This window comes from Dreissena polymorpha, chromosome 1, assembly GCF_020536995.1.
Source record: "Dreissena polymorpha isolate Duluth1 chromosome 1, UMN_Dpol_1.0, whole genome shotgun sequence".
In the NCBI taxonomy this organism is placed as follows: Eukaryota; Metazoa; Mollusca; class Bivalvia; order Myida; family Dreissenidae; genus Dreissena; species Dreissena polymorpha.
This window is the reverse complement of record NC_068355.1, coordinates 9,336,537-9,355,342: the sequence shown is the minus strand read 5'-3', so window position 1 is coordinate 9,355,342 and position 18,806 is coordinate 9,336,537. Positions and strand designations below refer to the sequence as shown.

The 18,806-nt window shown below is 32.9% G+C and overlaps 1 protein-coding gene across 1 annotated transcript; it reads right to left on the bottom strand.

Annotated features, from left to right (window-relative positions):
• Positions 1-4,684: 4,684 nt before the first annotated feature.
• Positions 4,685-17,171, bottom strand: LOC127870720 (uncharacterized). The gene is made up of 5 exons (XM_052413161.1): positions 16,350-17,171; positions 11,285-11,511; positions 8,750-8,989; positions 6,700-6,864; positions 4,685-6,130 (listed from the first exon to the last, which is right to left on the bottom strand). The coding sequence occupies exons 1-5, from the start codon at positions 16,598-16,600 to the stop codon at positions 5,502-5,504; spliced, it is 1,512 nt and encodes a 503-aa protein (XP_052269121.1). The 5' UTR covers positions 16,601-17,171; the 3' UTR covers positions 4,685-5,501.
• Between the last annotated feature and the right edge of the window lie 1,635 nt (positions 17,172-18,806).

The following is an 18,806-nucleotide window of genomic DNA, read 5'->3' as shown; positions in this document are numbered from 1 at the left end:
AAATAAAACATGTTCATTTAATTTGCACACATGAGAACATAACGACATCTGAATAAAGCACAAACACGGCAAGCTGGAATTGTTGAATAATCGGTTGGCCTTGTTGTTTGACAGTTCAATTCATAATTAATCCCGGGAGCCACAACAAAGTAAAAACTCATTTGACAAAGGTTAAAAAAGTAATAAAAGTAGATAGATAACGTTCTTCTAACCGTCAGAAGCAATATACATATGATCTTTTGCTTTAATTTTAAAAAGATATGAAACAATATTAAATGTGTGATCCATATAAATTTTATTTGGGATTGCATTATATTGCAGTCATACGTATTTAATGTTATGAAAACATGTTAATCAAATAAAATATAAGTATAATCCATATGAATAAATGAGCAATTAATATAACCAACCATTTATATTGAAAACAGAATGCGTCATAAAAAATGATTACTTTATATACTTAACCTTTATCTTTTACACGGCGTTTATAATCGAACGGATTGATTCATATATAATATAGCAATCGCCTACGCTTCCTGGTGTTCTTTAATCACACAAACACAACGGCAGCGTCAATAGCATGACGTAGTTCTCATGAGCTGCACGATGCCAATCTCGCGTTCGCTCCATAATGTTCGGATATCGTCGCGGGAAATTCATATGGAATACATTGTCACACAAAACTTTTTATGGGCTATTTTTTACGAAATAGTTTACGGAATAGTATAATGTTATTAATGAGTTGAATTTATATTGGCTTTGTTATTGAGCTGAAGACAGCCGTATTGGCCTGAGGCCGCAGACAGAATGACAATAAGGCTGTCTGAAGCTCAATCCAAGGCCAATATGAATTCAACTAATTGATGACCATTTTATTAATTAACTTTATAAATTATTCAGCTACAGATTTTTTTCGTAACCAATTTTTTTTGCATAATTTTTGCGTACCCCAAATTTTCGTACCAATTTGTTATTCCTAACCAATTTTTTTTCGTACCCAAATTTTTTCCTACCCATTTTTTTGCATAATTTGTTCGTACCCAAAATTTTCGAACCCAATTTTTTCGTACCAACATTTTTTCGTACCCAAAAGTATCATTTGAAAATAGGTGTCGATATTGTCGAAATTTAGAATCTCATATAAGGCAGAGTCTTTTCTGGTTTCTGATTGGCTGAATCTCGTATTGGCCGACCTTTTCCCGTATTGGCCGTGTTTTCCATATTGGCCGCCTTTTTCTCGTATAAGGTGAGTTTCGAGCTTTATTGGCAAGGCTAAACTTGTATGGGGCAAACACATTGAACACATTCTCGTCTTATATTATAAAGTTAATTAATAATCGTTGGTTTTGAGTGTTTATGTGGCTTTAAGAATAATAAACGTTATTATACATAATAACAAGTTGGGCAAATTCAACATGAGACACAGTTTACCGATGAGATATTTCATTATTTCATGTTTATACATGTTTTCTTAAATTTCCATTCTTTTAATATTATTATAAATGTACTTAATTGCCACATTGTGTATTATTCATTGGATACATTTTATGTTTTTTATAAATTTGCTTTAATCTACAATTTATACATTTAGATGTGCTCAAAGTCTACTTCCTATTATTTATTTAATGTTTTATTTTTTCTTATAATCCTTTTTTTCCAATGATTAGTTGTATATTATTATCCATCCGTATGTAAACATAATCGCGAAATCTCAAAAAGGTCAATGTACTTATATTGAATTTATTACCCAATTAACTTAATTAAATCTTTTATGATTTACAATGTTCATTTAAACAAACATCGCTAAATCTTGAGAGTTTACTTTACTTGATAATCATTAGATTACTCTAGGCGTTCTTAACAAGTTAACATAAAACATTATTTGCATGTCCGTTGACCTTTCTTGTATGACAAATTTCCTTGCGATTTAAACAATCAAAACAGTATGCAATAATTTGGAAATACGCTCTTTTCTTCTCATGGGACACTAATATTTTGATCAATCATATTTTTGAAGACATGATGCAAACACACTGAACTGTACTTTTACATGATTATTATCCATTACCAGGCTGAGACTTTCATCCATAAATCATCGCAACGTCAGTAGCAATATCAGGCATTGATTTATAGTGTTAGCGAAGATCCCGTAGCTTGTCACTGTGTATCTACGAACTATCCAGTTGAACGCAGTGGATATTTTTGGCAATAACAATCTTTTGATCGGAGCGTTGCAGCATTTAGAATAAATTTCTGCTTCTGGAGAAATTAGCAGAATGCTTCATATAAACCAATTCAACTGCACGGTTCTAATAAATGTTTAAATAATCTTGACTTGCTCCCTTCCACAGATTTCTGCTTTTTTCCCCCATTTACATTCCCTTATTCATACATCTGTCCAAAGCGGACAACACAAACACAATTCACTTTTTCAAATGCTGTCATTGAAAAAAAGTTAATATCTTTAAAATGAATTTATTAAAAGCAAAACGCGCCAGCAATAACAGATAAAACTAATAGTAATAATAGTATTACAAGACACTTTTTTATTAATAAGAAGAATGCTGTTTTATGATCTTACTGACCGCCTCCAACAATTGACTGTAAATAAGGATTAAACGATATATAATTTGGGAAGCATGTAGGTGAATATCTTGCTTTACAGCTTTTATTTATGAACACGCATATGATTCAAAGTTATTTGCATTAATATCGTTAACTTCCAAACACTCCGCAACATACGTGTTACTGTTAATAGCTTATAGACGACTTAGGGCATTTTTAATTAAGTACAATTTACTATAAGCCGTGCTCTGTAAACAGGGGTTTAATTGCATGTGCGCAAAGTGTCGTTCCAGATAAGCCTGTGCAGTCCGCAAGTGCTAATCATAGACTACACTTTCTGAGTCAAATAGATTTTTGCTACGAATAGACTTCTTTAAACGAAAATATCATGCAAGCGGAAAGTGTCGTCCCTGATTAGATTGTATGCATTGCACAGGCTAATCTGGGACGGCACTTAACGCACATGCATTAAATCCCCTTTTCACAGACCGAGGCTCATATTCATTAACAGGTCAAGGGGCATTTAGTCATTTATATAATTCGAAATAGGTTAGAAAAAGACTTCTCTTAATATATAAAACCCCAAGGCGGCACAAGCTTTGAATTTTTTGTTTTATTACGGTATAAATTTCGTATATTTCACTGAAACCTAATTTCACATCAATCAAAATGGATACGTTTTGCAAATTTCAATTCATTTTTATGACTTTTTGTCTTCCATTGTAATGCAAATGTTGTACATGGTCGTTAAATGAGATTGAAATGTGTCCAAGCAACTCGGAGAGCACATTTTATACACACGGCGCTATACGTGTTGGCATGGTTTATTTAGTGTATTAACCACAAGATGAGGGTATTGAAAATATATACGTAATACTATGTTAATTGTCAGTTAACAAGGGACCAGGTTATTTTTTATATCGATTTAAATGCAATACTTTCTGATCATTATACAAACAAAGGACCTTTGAACAGTGCCGAGAGCAGTTTAATTCATACTCATCAAAACTCAAAACATGTATGTAGTACGAATGCTTCAATTAGTTCAAAATTATTTTTACAATCAAAACAATATTAGATCTGCAGATCTAACATCTATGAAACAATACTGTATGTCTTTGAAATGTTGTCCAGTTCAGCCAGTTCAGAACTGCAGTTGACGGTATCCGTCAACATTTCGGTAAACCAAAACGATTAAACAAGGTAATATCAAACACATCTATTTGTATAGCATACTGATCAAGCTGCTATGGTTTATGAATTGTCTTGTCTAGTCTGTTCACACATTTGTTTACACCTGTTCACTGTTGTTATTATTGATTGGCGCGCAACCAAAATCATGTTGTTGCTTATATACATGTATTTACATCAATACCACTGGATGGAGTTCCGTACTATAAGTCCCTACAAATCTTATGTATTTTGACTTCATGAGTACTAAGATGTTCTGCAAGATAAAAAACATCACCAACAACATAAATGTTTTATTCAACAAATTAACTTGTTGCGGTTAGACAAATTTTTGATTAATAAAAAAACCATGTGAACAAGTTTTCAAAAATAAATTTGAATTACTTATCATACATCAAATTAATAAACTTACATATGCATGTAAGTTGCAAGACGCAGATTCCTTAATATTAAAATAAATGCTTTTCTTTTTAATCCAATATAAATAATCATACGCATAGCTTATTATTGCATTTACAATGTTAATACATCCCTTTAGAATGAAACATATCATACTAAGTAGTGCTGGAGTTGAAATGATTGGGTATTATCACGCATGCAAAAATGATATCAGAATTCATAAGGATATATGGTTAATGCAAATTGCATGTCTACATATTAATACAATAATAATAATGATTATTATCATGATACTATTTATGATACTTAAAAAAAATATTATGAATTAATATTATTATTAGTAGTAGTAGAATCTGTATTATATATTGACATAATATGTTATAACATATTATAAAAATATATTTATAAATAAATATAAATAAATAAATAAAGTTATATATATATATATATATATATATATATATATAATTATATATATATATATATATATATATATATAGCATTTTATTTATTTATTTATTTACAACAGTTACAACTTCTACCACTGTAATGGTATAAAATTGTTTATGACAACAAGAATATATGACTTGATCTACATAAATTTAAAAAATCAGCTATATTTAAAACACACATACAAAACACGCAAGCACACACCACGCACGCACGCTTAGTAACTCACACGCACACACGCTAAGAAAATAGAAGACAGAAACACTTACATTTATACTTTAAAATAAAGTATTTACTCCTTTGCATACGTAAGGTGAAAACAACGATTTTTTTGCAAAAAGGCTCAATACTTATTGATTCATTATTTTAGCAAAATGAACATGCACTCTTCAATATAAATGAAAACATTATTTACACCGTTCCATTATGTGCATACGTTATAGAAATAGAAAATAATAAACGAAACAAGTCTACGTATTCGAGAGAACATATTACAATTTAATTTAACAAAAAAGTTTTCCTGTAATAATGGAGACTTCAGTGGAAAACATGCCCGAATGCGGTTACGCTCAACTATAAGAAGCAGGAATCAATTGTTAAAACCCGAACAACTTACATGTGATACGTATCGAGTTTTTTAGATTAAAAATGCATTTATATTTTTTAAAAGCTTTTATCTTTAACTTTTCTTAAAAATAGTATTAATATAGGGGGGGAGGGTACTTACGTGCAGAATGTTTACTTCATTATGACACATTTTGAAAGTTTAACACTAAATTGTATAATGATTTGAATAAATATTGTTACCTTGAAACTGTATTCTAGAACATTTGTTTCTATTTTATACAAATAAATACAATGGCTGCAAAACAATGCAACACTATCTTTTCTCCTACTTAAGGATCGTTTGCATCGATAAACGAAACAGGGAATACTTCCACGCGGCCATTATTCCATGAGTAGAGCGCCTTGTCCGACGGGCTGTAGTCCAAGGCATACACGCGTGCATAATCGCCACTGACCGCATTACGGAACGGAAGAACAGTGCTCTCAAGCACATTTCCTTTGACGTTGTTCGTATCAAACACATATTTCACATACGTCGGCACTTTGTCATAGGAAGCCGTTACGTACAATACGCCACAAATTATAAAAGCGTTCCCTACGTCTCTCTTCCTAATATCGGTCACCCATGTCTTTTCAAAAGACATGTCATCTTCGTTCAGTTTGCTGATAACAATGTGGCCTTTGGAGGAGTTCGTTGCATAGATGAGCCACAGGCCAGTCTCGTCGATGGCAAAATCCAGATCGGTGTTTTTCCCACATTGGTACGGATATGTGTCCTGGACTCCCACGTGATCTAGCTGTTTATCCATCAACAAACGGGTGTCCTTCAGACTGTACATGACGATCTTGTTTGTGAACATCTTCTGACAGTACAGTTTCTGTCGAAACACCACATGGCCTGTACCGACACACGAAAAGGGCAGCTTGTACGTCTTGTCCACAAGTTCAAACTTTAGACCTAAAACATATTATGTTCGTATTTGTTTTGGACGATTAAAGCCTAATTTAACATACTATAAGTGAAAATAGTTTTTTACGTATATAATGTAATCGTTTATTTAATGCTGTATTTTGCACAAGATAATGTTTAAACTATTTCGTCTTTTACTAGCATGAGGATAGATTGTAAAAGAATCACAACGGACAATTGACGCTTATTGACGCTGGTATGCACGCCGATTACCAGAAACACATGATATGATCAGTAAATATTTATGAAATGTTTTCAGGCAAGAGAGACGGGATGTTAACGATCTATATTTGTGGGTCATGAGAGTATATAAAAACCTAATTTCTAAACATTTCCTTGAAAATTCGAGAATTTCGTCAACAGACGAAATTAACTCAATAATTTATTAAATCCGAAGCACAAATTATGTTTCTGTATACTTGTATTAGTGGAGCTACTTATAAAGTATTACAATATTTCCATTCTAAGAAATGTGTTATTTAAGCTGGTAAAATACTAAAAAGTCATAACATAATTTCCAAAAGGTCGTATATGTGTGCGAGTACTGACTCACTTACTTTTCAGAGAGTTATACTCAGAGATTTCATTGATGTTCACATAGTCATACATGACCCAGATTTTATCAGGCGTATACGGGTCCACCATGATCTGCCCTTGCTCCACTCCGCACACCACGCTCGTGCCTTTATCGCTGATCTTCTTAAGTTCTTGTGGGCAAAACACTGTAATTTAATGGGATTTAAAATTGTGATTAACTAACTCCAAAATATATTGTATAATGAATAAGCTTTTCAATGTGTACCAATTTCTAAGAAAGAACAATGTCAACATGACGAGAAACACGAGAGAACATTTGCATCCCTGATCAACGACGATGTATAAAAGCGTGCGTTTCATTGCAATGGCAAAAACATACCAAATATTGAACGTAAAACGAGTGTAAGTATTAAAGGGGCCTTTTCACGTTTTGGTAAATTGACAAAATTGAAAAAAGTTGTTTCATATTCGCAAATTTTCTTTTTATTTATGTTATTTGTGAGGAAACCGTAATACTGAACATTTACCATGCTGTAAAATAGCCTTTATATGCATCTTTTGACGATTTAAAAACCTAAAAATTATAAAGCGTTGCAACGCGAAACGATTAAATAATTTTGAGAGTTCTGTTGTTGTCGTTATATTTTGTGAAACTACAAGGATCGATTATATCAAGTATAAAATACATTTTTGTATAAGGAAGGATGGCCGAGAGGTCTAATGCGCAGAGTTTTTACTCCAGGACTCCAGGGGTCAGTGGTTCGAGTTCTGCTAAGGGTTACCTTTTTTTCTTTTTTTAAATTTTATTCTTGATTTTTTACTGGAGCTTTTTAAATCTAATGTTTACATTTATCATTATGAAGCATTTAATGACAAACTTCAAACATGCCAAAATCTATGAAAAGGCCCCTTTAAGTGAAATAAAAAGCGAGCACACGTTTTCTTATTGGTCAATATATTGCTTATACTAATTACAAATAGTAGTTGTATAACATTCCATTTACTATATTACTAGACATTTTGTCGAAGGGAGTAGAAAGGGTTAAATATTTAATGTGATGATAATCTATGTCACAATATTATAAAACATTACATTTTTTAATAAAATTTAGTTTTGCACTCGTAAACTACAAGTATGACAACGCATATTTCATGAAAAAATATATATCTATTTTTAAAAGGAAATTAACAATAAATGACAAAAGAAATAAATTTTAAGAAAACCTGTTCATTATTTAAAAGTGATGTTTATATTTTTCTTTCGATTATCGATTGAAATTCTTAAAAATATACTTTATGTGGCAATTATGTGATTGTTTTCAAGAACAATATATCTAAACGATAAACTCATTATTTTATTTCATTTAAATATTGTTAATTTCTAAGTTTTTAAATGTCGAAATATGCATTTCCCTTTTTAAATTTAAATATACTTATACGTTTTAGGAAAATATTTTCCATTGATTGATTAGATCTATCTTCACTTAAGACCTAATAATCAGAACAAATCAGTGAAACACATATCTTGGCAAGCGAACTCGCATCCAAGTGCCAATAAAGGTTCGCAACGTCAGTCGGAAACATCATACAGTGATTTATAAAGAAAGCTGATATCGCGAAAGCTTGTCGATATCTATCTAGGAACAATCCATCTGAACGTGGAAGAGGTTTTGGTAAAAAATTGTTTTGATTTGACCGATTTATATGGGACAATTGATACCATTTGTCAGAGAAAGATACGGCACCTCCATTCTATATCGAGTGTTTTATTTTATGATGTGTCTGCTCTTTATCGTTTTCTTTATTTTTGCTTTTAACATTTTACTGTTTGTTATTATTATGTATTCATGGAGTAATCAATTTTAAAATGAAATAAATTTCGTTGCTGTATTATCACATTTTTAAACTTATAGTAAAGTCTATCTTCATAAGGAATGTATAGGATCTATTTCACTCTTTTTAACGAAAGAAAAGCCGTTACGTTAGTTATCATTTCATCACTAACTTGGGTATAACCGTCTATCTAGGTCAGTATATTAAATGATTATTTAATCAGCCGATCTCTCCTACCTGTATTTTCTCCAAAGAACGCACCATGTCCGAATCCGCCCGGCATGAGTTTAGTGATGTTGTACAACGTCTGGTTCATGGCGTCCGCGCGGAGGTCCAGTATCTCGCCCACCCCTTTGGCGCCTCTTGTAGTCTTCATGATAGCTGTGGTCAGACGGGAAGTAGTACGAATCAGCTCGTTCAGGTAGGTGTTCTGGGACAACAGGCCCATTCGAAGAAAGTTGTACTGGTTTTGAAGCGCTGTAAAAGATATGCGTTAAGTGTCGTCCCAGATTAGCCTGTGCAGTTTGCTATTCTATGATATTTTTCTTTTTTTTAAGTCTATTTATCACAAAAATCAAGTTTTTGCGGAAAGTGTGTAACCGCATCTGTATTTTTTCTTTGCTTGTATTTGAGAATAATACAGCAGGTGTATTCGAGTTGTAGTATTCAATGTTTCGTTTTGCAATCTGTAATGTTTACATATATTTAGTCTTTAGTCTTTAGCGTCGACTAGCAGTAGAGTTACTTCTTATTGTATTATGGAATCCATGTTTAACTCTTTCAGTGCTGGAATCGAATTTTGAAGGCCTTTGCAAACAGTTTGGATCCATATGAGACGCCACAAAACGTGGCGTCTCATCAGGATCCAAACTGTTTGCTATTCTAAAAGTATTCTTTGAAAAGAAAATGCTAATTTTAGAAATTCAGCTGACGACAAATTTCCCAGCATGCAAAGGGTTAACGTTCTACAGTGCGTTCTGGATAAACTAAGGTCAGCTATATCATTTCTCTAAACCTTTGAATTTAAAATAATTTTCCAATTTTGTATTGACATAAGTTTTCCGATGTCTACAAATTCGCGTTCTGGGCTGCTTTGTTATTTAACGGGCACACTTTTTTATTCTATAGCTTTTCAGACATTTTGAAAGGGCGTTATTCATAAGAAAGTCCAAATTGGGTTTCTTAATGTTTGATTGCGGCATAATGTTCAAATATTTTAGCTGTTACTTTACATTTAAGATTAATGGCGTTATTTTAATGTCTTATATGCATATGCGTCTGTGTAAAATTGAATGTGAAATGTTTCGCTGGGTTAGATTTTTTTGCAAAACAACCTTAGAGGTGGTATATTTTTTATCGAGCTATTTTATCCAGAACCGTTCAGGCCATAAGACAAAGTGCATGACATGTTTTATCTTTTTCAACACCGCTGCTGTTACATGCCGTTGGGTTATGTTTATGTTAACAACAGACAGTTAACGGCTAGTAGTCTTTATGATTTATGCGTTAAATGTAGGATTGTAAAGTTTGGTAAATTGCACGAAAACTCAGTGTTCCATTGGAATATATCAGAGATATAGCGTTGAGTTCCTCATGGCTGTTTATTTTGTCATTGTCCTAATGACAAAATAAACGACAAAATAAACAGCCATGATAAACTCAATAATATTTATCAGGTTACAAACAATAACGAATATTCTTACCTAAAATTATGTATATAACAACTGTCGACAATAAAACCAACCGTACGGACAATGGCGACATGCTTTCTATTATTCATTGAATTGCTGATGATTTGGGCTGTAACCTAGGCATCTCTGCACACATTCAAGTTTGGATTCATACGCTATACTGAACAAAAACCTGTTTTATTATTGGAAAGTGCTCATTGTTTTATTTATATAAGAACTTTATGTCTCACTTTTATTATTGTTTTCCACATTCTTGGCAGTCTGTTTTGAAAAAGTGTTATGTCAAATAAAAATAGTAATTGTTTGAGTAACACGCACCGGAGGGACATACGAAAACATTATGGAGTTTATTTCTTCGGATTGTTTAAACGAATGTCTACTACATGTATAGCGAGATTATACGATTTTTATGTGTGTTTAATTGTAATATATTGATAAAAAATATGTTGCAATAACACAGAATAGGCAAGAAAAATTATACATTTAAGACAAATTTCATAAAATGCAGCAAAGACAAATTAGCGCCCCGAGCCGATTGTGACGAAGATATTTCGTACATATTTTCCTAAAATAACCGTACCATTCGTCTTTTTATTAGGATCGGAGTTAGTGTTCGTGTGTCGTATGAATAAATATCGTTGCAGGAAATGAAAATGATCCGTAAAACAAAATTGTGACTGTGTGTCGTATGAACGAATCTGCACTAAAACTAAATTTTGATTCACATCGTACATGCATGATATACATGCTGGCAAATTCGTCTGTGCAGACAATTTCGATTTCAGAATTAAATATCTGGATTATTTCACATTTTTCGACACATGTTGTTTTTAACTGTTATTTTTATTTATATTGAAATATATGTTTAACAAGTTTTATCTACACATTTTGTATAAATTCATAAATATTTGACAATATCTCGCTTTAATTAAACTATTGAACATAATATCGTACTCTTAAAATAGAATGAATATTTATTACAAGTTTATTAGTAGCGGTACATGACTCGTACTTTCGTTAATTAAAATGCTATGTCCAACAAGCCTAAATATAATCCGCATATTCCGACACATATACCCACCTGCAATAATTGCCTCGCGCACGAGCGGTGACGTCAGCTCGTGACGTCTGATGGTGTTGAAGTCGTTTTTCAGCTCCTCGTCCCCTTTCTGAAGGAGGCTGGTAAGGTTGATGAGATTAGTGATCTGGACGGAAAGGTCCTCCCTTACTTTCTTGAGAAGCTTGTTGGCTTCTATAAGCTTCTTCGATGCTCTTTTGGCCTCGTCGTTTAGAGAAGCAATACTGGACCTTGAAAGATAGAGATACAATTATGCATTATAAACAAATATATGCGTTTACTCGAGCGAAGCAGTCTTTGACTGTCAGCGGAAGAAATCAAAGCGCTGAAGGCACGGAAGTTGTTTAAAATTGCTAAATCTTAGACGCAACTTATTTTTTAAAATTAGGTTATAGCTTTATTATCGCAAGTTTGAAATAACCCATTAAATTTTATAAGGAGTGTGTCTTAGCGAGCAGGTCGATATGTGTGTGCATTGTTTATCCTCCTATTTATGTTATAGAGATAACTTAGATAAAATTACAACAGCATGTCCTTTAATATATGTTCTGAAAGCATAGAAAATACGATGAAAACGGTAAAATGAGAACCAGTTAATATAAAGTCAAATTTGCATTCACCATTATATGAAATGAACATTGTTGGAATATCGAATACTTAATAATTTCACGATGGAAATTCCCTTTACAAAACTTTTTTGACACCATATACAAATTAAAAATGTACAATAAGACCTTAAATTACCCTGAAATCACGACAGCAGACACGAATGCATACATTCGAATATTAATTGGCCGAGTCGAGAGGCATTCTCTGAGCTTTGGCTACATCACTGTGTCTGTGCACAGCGTAAAGGATGGAACACTTTTCAGTGTAAGAAATTCCGGACTACTCGCTGCATATTCAAACTTCAAAAAGACACAAATTGTGGCCCAGTTACAATTCAGCGTTAAAATCCATCTCGCAGAATTTCAGGGTTTGTAATCGGTCACTAAATCGCCAGGGAAGACATAATTGACTATCGATAAACACAGTTTTGTTTTCAAGATGAGAAAACAAACACTACCGAAATAGTATAGGGTCACGATAAGAGGGAAATCGTTTTATTATCTAACCACACATTTTTGCCGTACTCGATCAGCAAGTCTGGCAGTGGCTAACCCAAATTTGCGTGTTTGATATATTCGCTATTTTGAATTTAATTTCAGATATAATAGAATTGTGCTCAAATGTGCTATTTACAATACGCAATCAGATTTTTAAAGACCAGCGTCATGCTTAAATGGGTCTTATGTCATATGCGCCCACCAAGCCTGCTCATCTTGCAGTCTGGTCAGGAGATACATAATAAGATCATAAAACGTTGATCGATTTTTAGCGGACAGCATCGCCTCTGAGTAGACTCCGCAAATGCGCAGGCTAGGCTTGAGCTACGCTGGTCGGAACGCCATAGGACCCATGTTCGCATGACGCGGCTATGAAAGTGTGATTTGAATGTGTCGAAAGAATACTGCGTGTTAATCAAATATTAATAAACGATATATTTAGATGGTAAAAAAGATAGAAATTGTTTGTTAATCAAATATTAACATACGATATATTTCGATTGTGAAGAAGGAAAATTGCGTGTTAAGCAAATATTAAAATACAATATATTTCGATGGTGAAGAAAGAAAACTGCATGTATTTATTCAAATATTAATAAAGATATATTTTGATGGTGAAGACAGAAACTCATGCAGGTGAATATGCAAAATTGTGAAATAAAAACACAATAGTTAAACTTTTGTTTTTTAGTTAATTATTTAGAAACGTAAAATAAGGTTTAAAATGCCGACGAATGATAACTTTTGACATGGCTTTATCGTTCTCAATGATGCTTTGTCTTGAAATATTTTTGCTATTTGATTTTTTTTTTCTAGATTGCAAATTAAATGGATGTTACATAAAACTGACAACTTTTTTCATGATTATAAAAATTCTTCTATGTCGTTGTGTGTGTCAGTTGGCATTTTAAAAAGGTTTCAAATTGATTTTACTTGAAATGTCTTTATTTTTGAAATTATAAAAATGACATCATGATTGGAAAAAGTTATCGTGAACGAATTCTTCCTACCTATTGGAGGGTGGAGGAGTTGATTTTTAGATGAATGTATATATTTCTTTCGTAAAATACAAATAACTATTAATAAAAAAAAATCCGTCAAGTAAGATTTTGTTAAGGTAACAATAGAGGTAAAACATGAGCATTAAATTCATTTGTGTGATAATTTTAATTCGTTTTTTTAAGGATTTTGAAAAACAGTTAAACAGTGTGGAATTAGATTGGCAATAAAACAAACAAATATACGTTGACTTTTAATGGAAACTGACAATCATACAAAACCAATTTAGAGGAAACAATAATACGACACCATTTAACGTCAAAGGTAATTGTGAGCTGTCACAGGACAAGCAACAAACATCTCAGGAGGAAACATATTGTAGGACAAGAAGTTCAATTTGTGAGACCGTGCATCTTAATTACAGTAAGAGAAAGTGGCATTGAGGCGTAGATAACGTGATTAACTGAGTCGCGTTCTGATAAAACTGGGCATAATGCTTGTGAGTAAAGTGTCGTCCCAGAATAGCCTGTGCAGTCCACCCAGGCTAATCAGGGACGACAATTTCCGCTGTTATTGTATTTTCGTTTAAATGAAGTCTCTTCTACACGAAAATCCAGTTAAGGCGGAAAGTGTCGACACTTTACGCACATGCATTAAGCCCAGTTTTCTCAGAACGCGCCTCAACTGAACTCGCACCCGACTAGTGTATTTTGTTAGACGATACAATGAACGGACATGGCAGAAAGCGATAGGCAGGACAAGGCCATCATTAACATTTTATTAAAACAAAAACTAAATAAAGATAAAATCATGTGCGTGAAAAAACAAAACAAAATGACAATAATATCACACGCTACACGCAAAATGTACATGTATATTGTATACGAGTTTATTGACGTAATTATCGTATTTTTTGTACTCACATAGTATGAGCAGATCTATTTCGAGGAAAGTGACACTGTAACTTTGATACAGTCCGCTTGTAGTAAGTCGTTATAGATGTCATAAATTCGGTCGGATGGGTGTGCGTGCGTGCGTCCGTAAGTGCATGTATGGACTGAAACTCGACCATTTGCCATGCATATCCGTCATTTTGCAATTTTCAGGGCAAAATCATAGAAAGAAATTTATCTTAACACTTGAAAAATCGTATTTAAGGACTCTCTTGTGTAGTGGTAGGTCATTCTCTTTAATCCCGCGGTAGAAAAACTTTTTTATTCAAAGTTTTTTTCTTTATATTACAACTTTGTTACACTTTTCCAAATATAATAGCGATGGGAATAAGTACATTAGATGACTTTTTTTAGTTTATGCAACATTTGTGTCAAACGTGGATGCCATTGCAGATGATGTCGGAACTTAAAATGTTGCCGTTGAAACTAATGTTTATTTTTCAATTAAGAATGCATCGAAATAAACTTCTGTTTTAAAATATATGTAAATTGCACGTCTAATTTGATGATTGTAAAAGAATATGATCAAACGCCATAATTATTCTATAAGTTCGTAAACTTTGATTACGGGCGCAGGACACCATATCAATATGAATTGGCGAAAAATTAACTGAAAATCTTTATGCCATTAAGCCTTGAAACCTTTAACTAAATAACCAAAAATGTTGACCATTTAGTGACAACTTCAGAACCGTGTATGATGCTGAATTTTAAAATCGCATATGTGTTATTGTAAGTTGATAAAGAAGCATATGACAGAAGTTGAGAACAATCACTATGTTAAACGTACAATACACAATCTACTTACTAAAAGGGCGATTGGCAAGTTGCCGATATTTCGATTGATTGAAGCCATTTGTACGAAACCACAATAAATCACAATAAGTCACAACCAGGACTGTTTTGTAAAGTTGACGGTCAAACACATTTGCTTAATTGAATTTGTTCGTTGGTGTGTTGTTGTTTCTCGCGTGCTTTCCCATTTTACCTTTGATTCAATTCTCTCATCAGTAATTCCTATACTGTCTTGGAATTCTGCGGAACTTGTTTTTGTGAATGTTATTTCGAGCGGTGCAGTATAAACTACAAATAAATTGTCACGTCTCCGTTTCCATTCTTAAATGATTTGGGATATTTTGTGTATTGTCCATAATGTTTGCATAAACATTGACTTAGTTTCTTTATGGAACAGATATGCTTATGTTTGAAACTTAATTTTTTAAATCCTAATATAGTTATTTATTGAGTCACATTGTATTTTGGGTATGTTTAAATTAAAACTTTTTTTTCAAACGGTATTGTTTAAATGTATTTATGGCGTTCTTTGTTCGTGCGCAAAGACCAACATAAAAAATACATGTTAAACATTCATACGAGAAGACATGTTTCTTATTTCTTTTTAATTAGTTTTTTGTAAATATCAGTTGAATTTATGGACTTTAATTGTGTGATAATTCTTAGCTTGAATGAAAATTTAATTCATCGTATATTATACACCATTATCTAAATAATTCATACCAAATCTAAACAAAATATCGCCCATGCAATCTCACGGATAACTGAATAATTTGAAGTTTGCACGTTTGGTGCTGAACTTAGACAAAGCAATATGTCGTCAATTAAAAAGTATATTGAGAGAAATGATACAATTATGTTATTTGTATGCTTGTGTGTTTGAAATAAATTAAACTGTTTTTTTTGTAAGCGGCTGTTATTTACTTTGTTTAATGCGTGTCCTGACGTGTTGATCAGTTGAAAACACAAATCTAGCTTACAACTCGGATTGATTGTGTAGGAAACTGTTCCTGAACAACGAAGATTAAACGAATTATATATGGACCGTGCTCTGAGATAAAGGGGTTAAATGCATATGCATAAAGTGTCGTCCAAGATGAGCCTGTGCATTTCCACAGGCTAATTCGAAACGATACTATCCGCCTAGCTGGCTTTTTGCTAAGAATGAATTTTTTTTTTAAACACAAAATATTATATAAGCAAAACTGCACCCACCTGTTTAGCTGAAAAACGACGGGCGTGTCCTCGACGTTGCTCGTCTCACCCGTGAGCAGGGTGGTACCGTGCTGGTCGACGATGTGTAGCACCGCCCCGTGTCCGCACGTTATCTTAACGCGGTTACTCATGTCGTACTGGAACACGCACTTTTCCGCAGGCACGTTCACGTTCGTCTGTCCTTGTGCGGTCAACACCAGTACCAGAAAGAGTAACAGTGTCGTTTCCATGGTGATTTGGATATAAGCCATCCAAGTTTGTTGACTCGTCTTCACGAAATAATTCAATCAATACAATATATATATTTGGTAATTTTCCAATACGGCGTTTTGATTATATGTTTAGTAATGTACTTTTTTTAAAACAAATAACGCCACCAAGCTCAATTGTTCACACGGTTTTTCTCAAGTAAATGCAAACATGTGTTTTGTCTACACCAAAATACCTATCGCCACCAAGCATTTATTTATTTTATACGACGTTTAAGTCGTTTGTATATCCAAGCCGAACACAATATTTCAAACTATTGTATACAACTCTTCTAGTTGAAACAAAAAATAATTAGCTTGTTTCAATACTTCTCAGAACGTGTTAAAAATTATATAATGCAACTGCAATATCATAACCAGTTTCCCTTTGTTTATTTTCATAATCACACCAACACGCTGCTATTTTTGTTTTACGTATTACATTAATAAGTATACATCTCTTTGAATAAATTCAACATATATATAATTTGGTTTCAATACATTCAACAACATTCCTTTAACTTAATATGAAGTTTAACTTTTTATACACAACATATAGCCTGCTACTAAGATGCATGACACAACTATTTCTGTATGAAAATATAATGCTCAACTACATTAATTCGACAAAGTAGACACTATCTTTTCAGTAGACTATTTCCAAATGAAACCAGTCAGATGCCGAATGAATTATAGTTCACACGTGCGCGTGAGTGTTTGAGTTGAAAGATTTTTCTGCTTTCGTCTGTGCCATAAAATCCCGTTAATTGCGAAAACTCGTTATGTAATCTATTATTAATGTTAATCACTTACACTGGAATATACGGATAGTTACAGTAATTGAATCATGTGTCTGACGCAAATGGATAACTTAATTTCCATGCATGCATACAATTACGCATCACTGACGGAACATATTTCAGTTTGTCCTGAAATACCGAAGAAGGGATTTGGCATCGGATTAATTAGTTGGAATTTGTTAACTTCATCAGCAAATTATTATGCCCCGATAACTGCGTTACTTCAGTCGAGTTTCAATCCATTCCGTACAATCGAATACAACATAAAATCAATTCCTACATATATTTATGTTTTACAACTTAAATATGTTTTAATAGTGACCATTATTCATTGCACATTCCTGCATCTTTCCTAAGACAAAACTTTTACGTTGTACAACTACAATACGTTCCAAAGATGAACACACGCCCTAAAAAATTTCATGATCTCTATATACGACCATTAAATCATATATCATCAAATACTATCTTTACATTGAACAGCTAAAATAAGTTTAAACGATGAATACATTTGTCGGAAAATAAAATGAACCACCATTAAATCATACCACCGTTTAATTTTATTTGTTCCCAAGCTACATAACACGCACACAAATCTAAGAAACTTGTTCACAGTCCCAGAAGCTTTTGTTCAATGGACCAATATTCATTGCGGACAATTCCCCAATTCCCCAATTTGGGGACCACTGTTTGGTGTAGTTTGCCTCAATGGTATTGATTTTGCCATCGGAAAGTGTATCATTCTCTTACTACAGGCACGCTGATGATTACCGTTCAATTTGTCTGTGTTTGTAATTATTATTTTTCTGGTTATATGTCATCGAATGGTTAATGCAATTGCCATTGCCATTGAACTGCATTATATTAAAAAATTATGATTACATATATTTCTATATAATTCCTCCTATTTCCATGCATTAAGTATTTTTATTCTCCGCGATATGATTTTATTTGCCTTCTTTACACATTTGATAGTATCAATACAAATAAAAATAAGATGTGTTTGTGAAACACTATGTCCACCCCCATATATTTTACCTTTGTCTTGGAAGGATGACCTTGACATTGACCTTTCACCACTCAAAATCTAAGGCACCATGAGATACACATGCATGCCAAATATCAAGTTGCTATCTTCAATATTGCAAAAGTTATTGCCAATGTTAAAGTTTAACGCAAACAAACCAACAACCAACACATAGACAGGACAAGAACAATATGTCACCCAGTATAGACTTGGGGATATAAAACACCCATGTCCTTGTTTAGGGCAACTAGAGTTTATAGTATAAAAATGTGAAAAACTTAGTTATTATTAGATAACTCGCTAAAAATCATACTACAAACACACAGAGTGTTTAACCTCAGCCCTATACATTTATAACTAAAACGTCATTCTTTCGGGACAA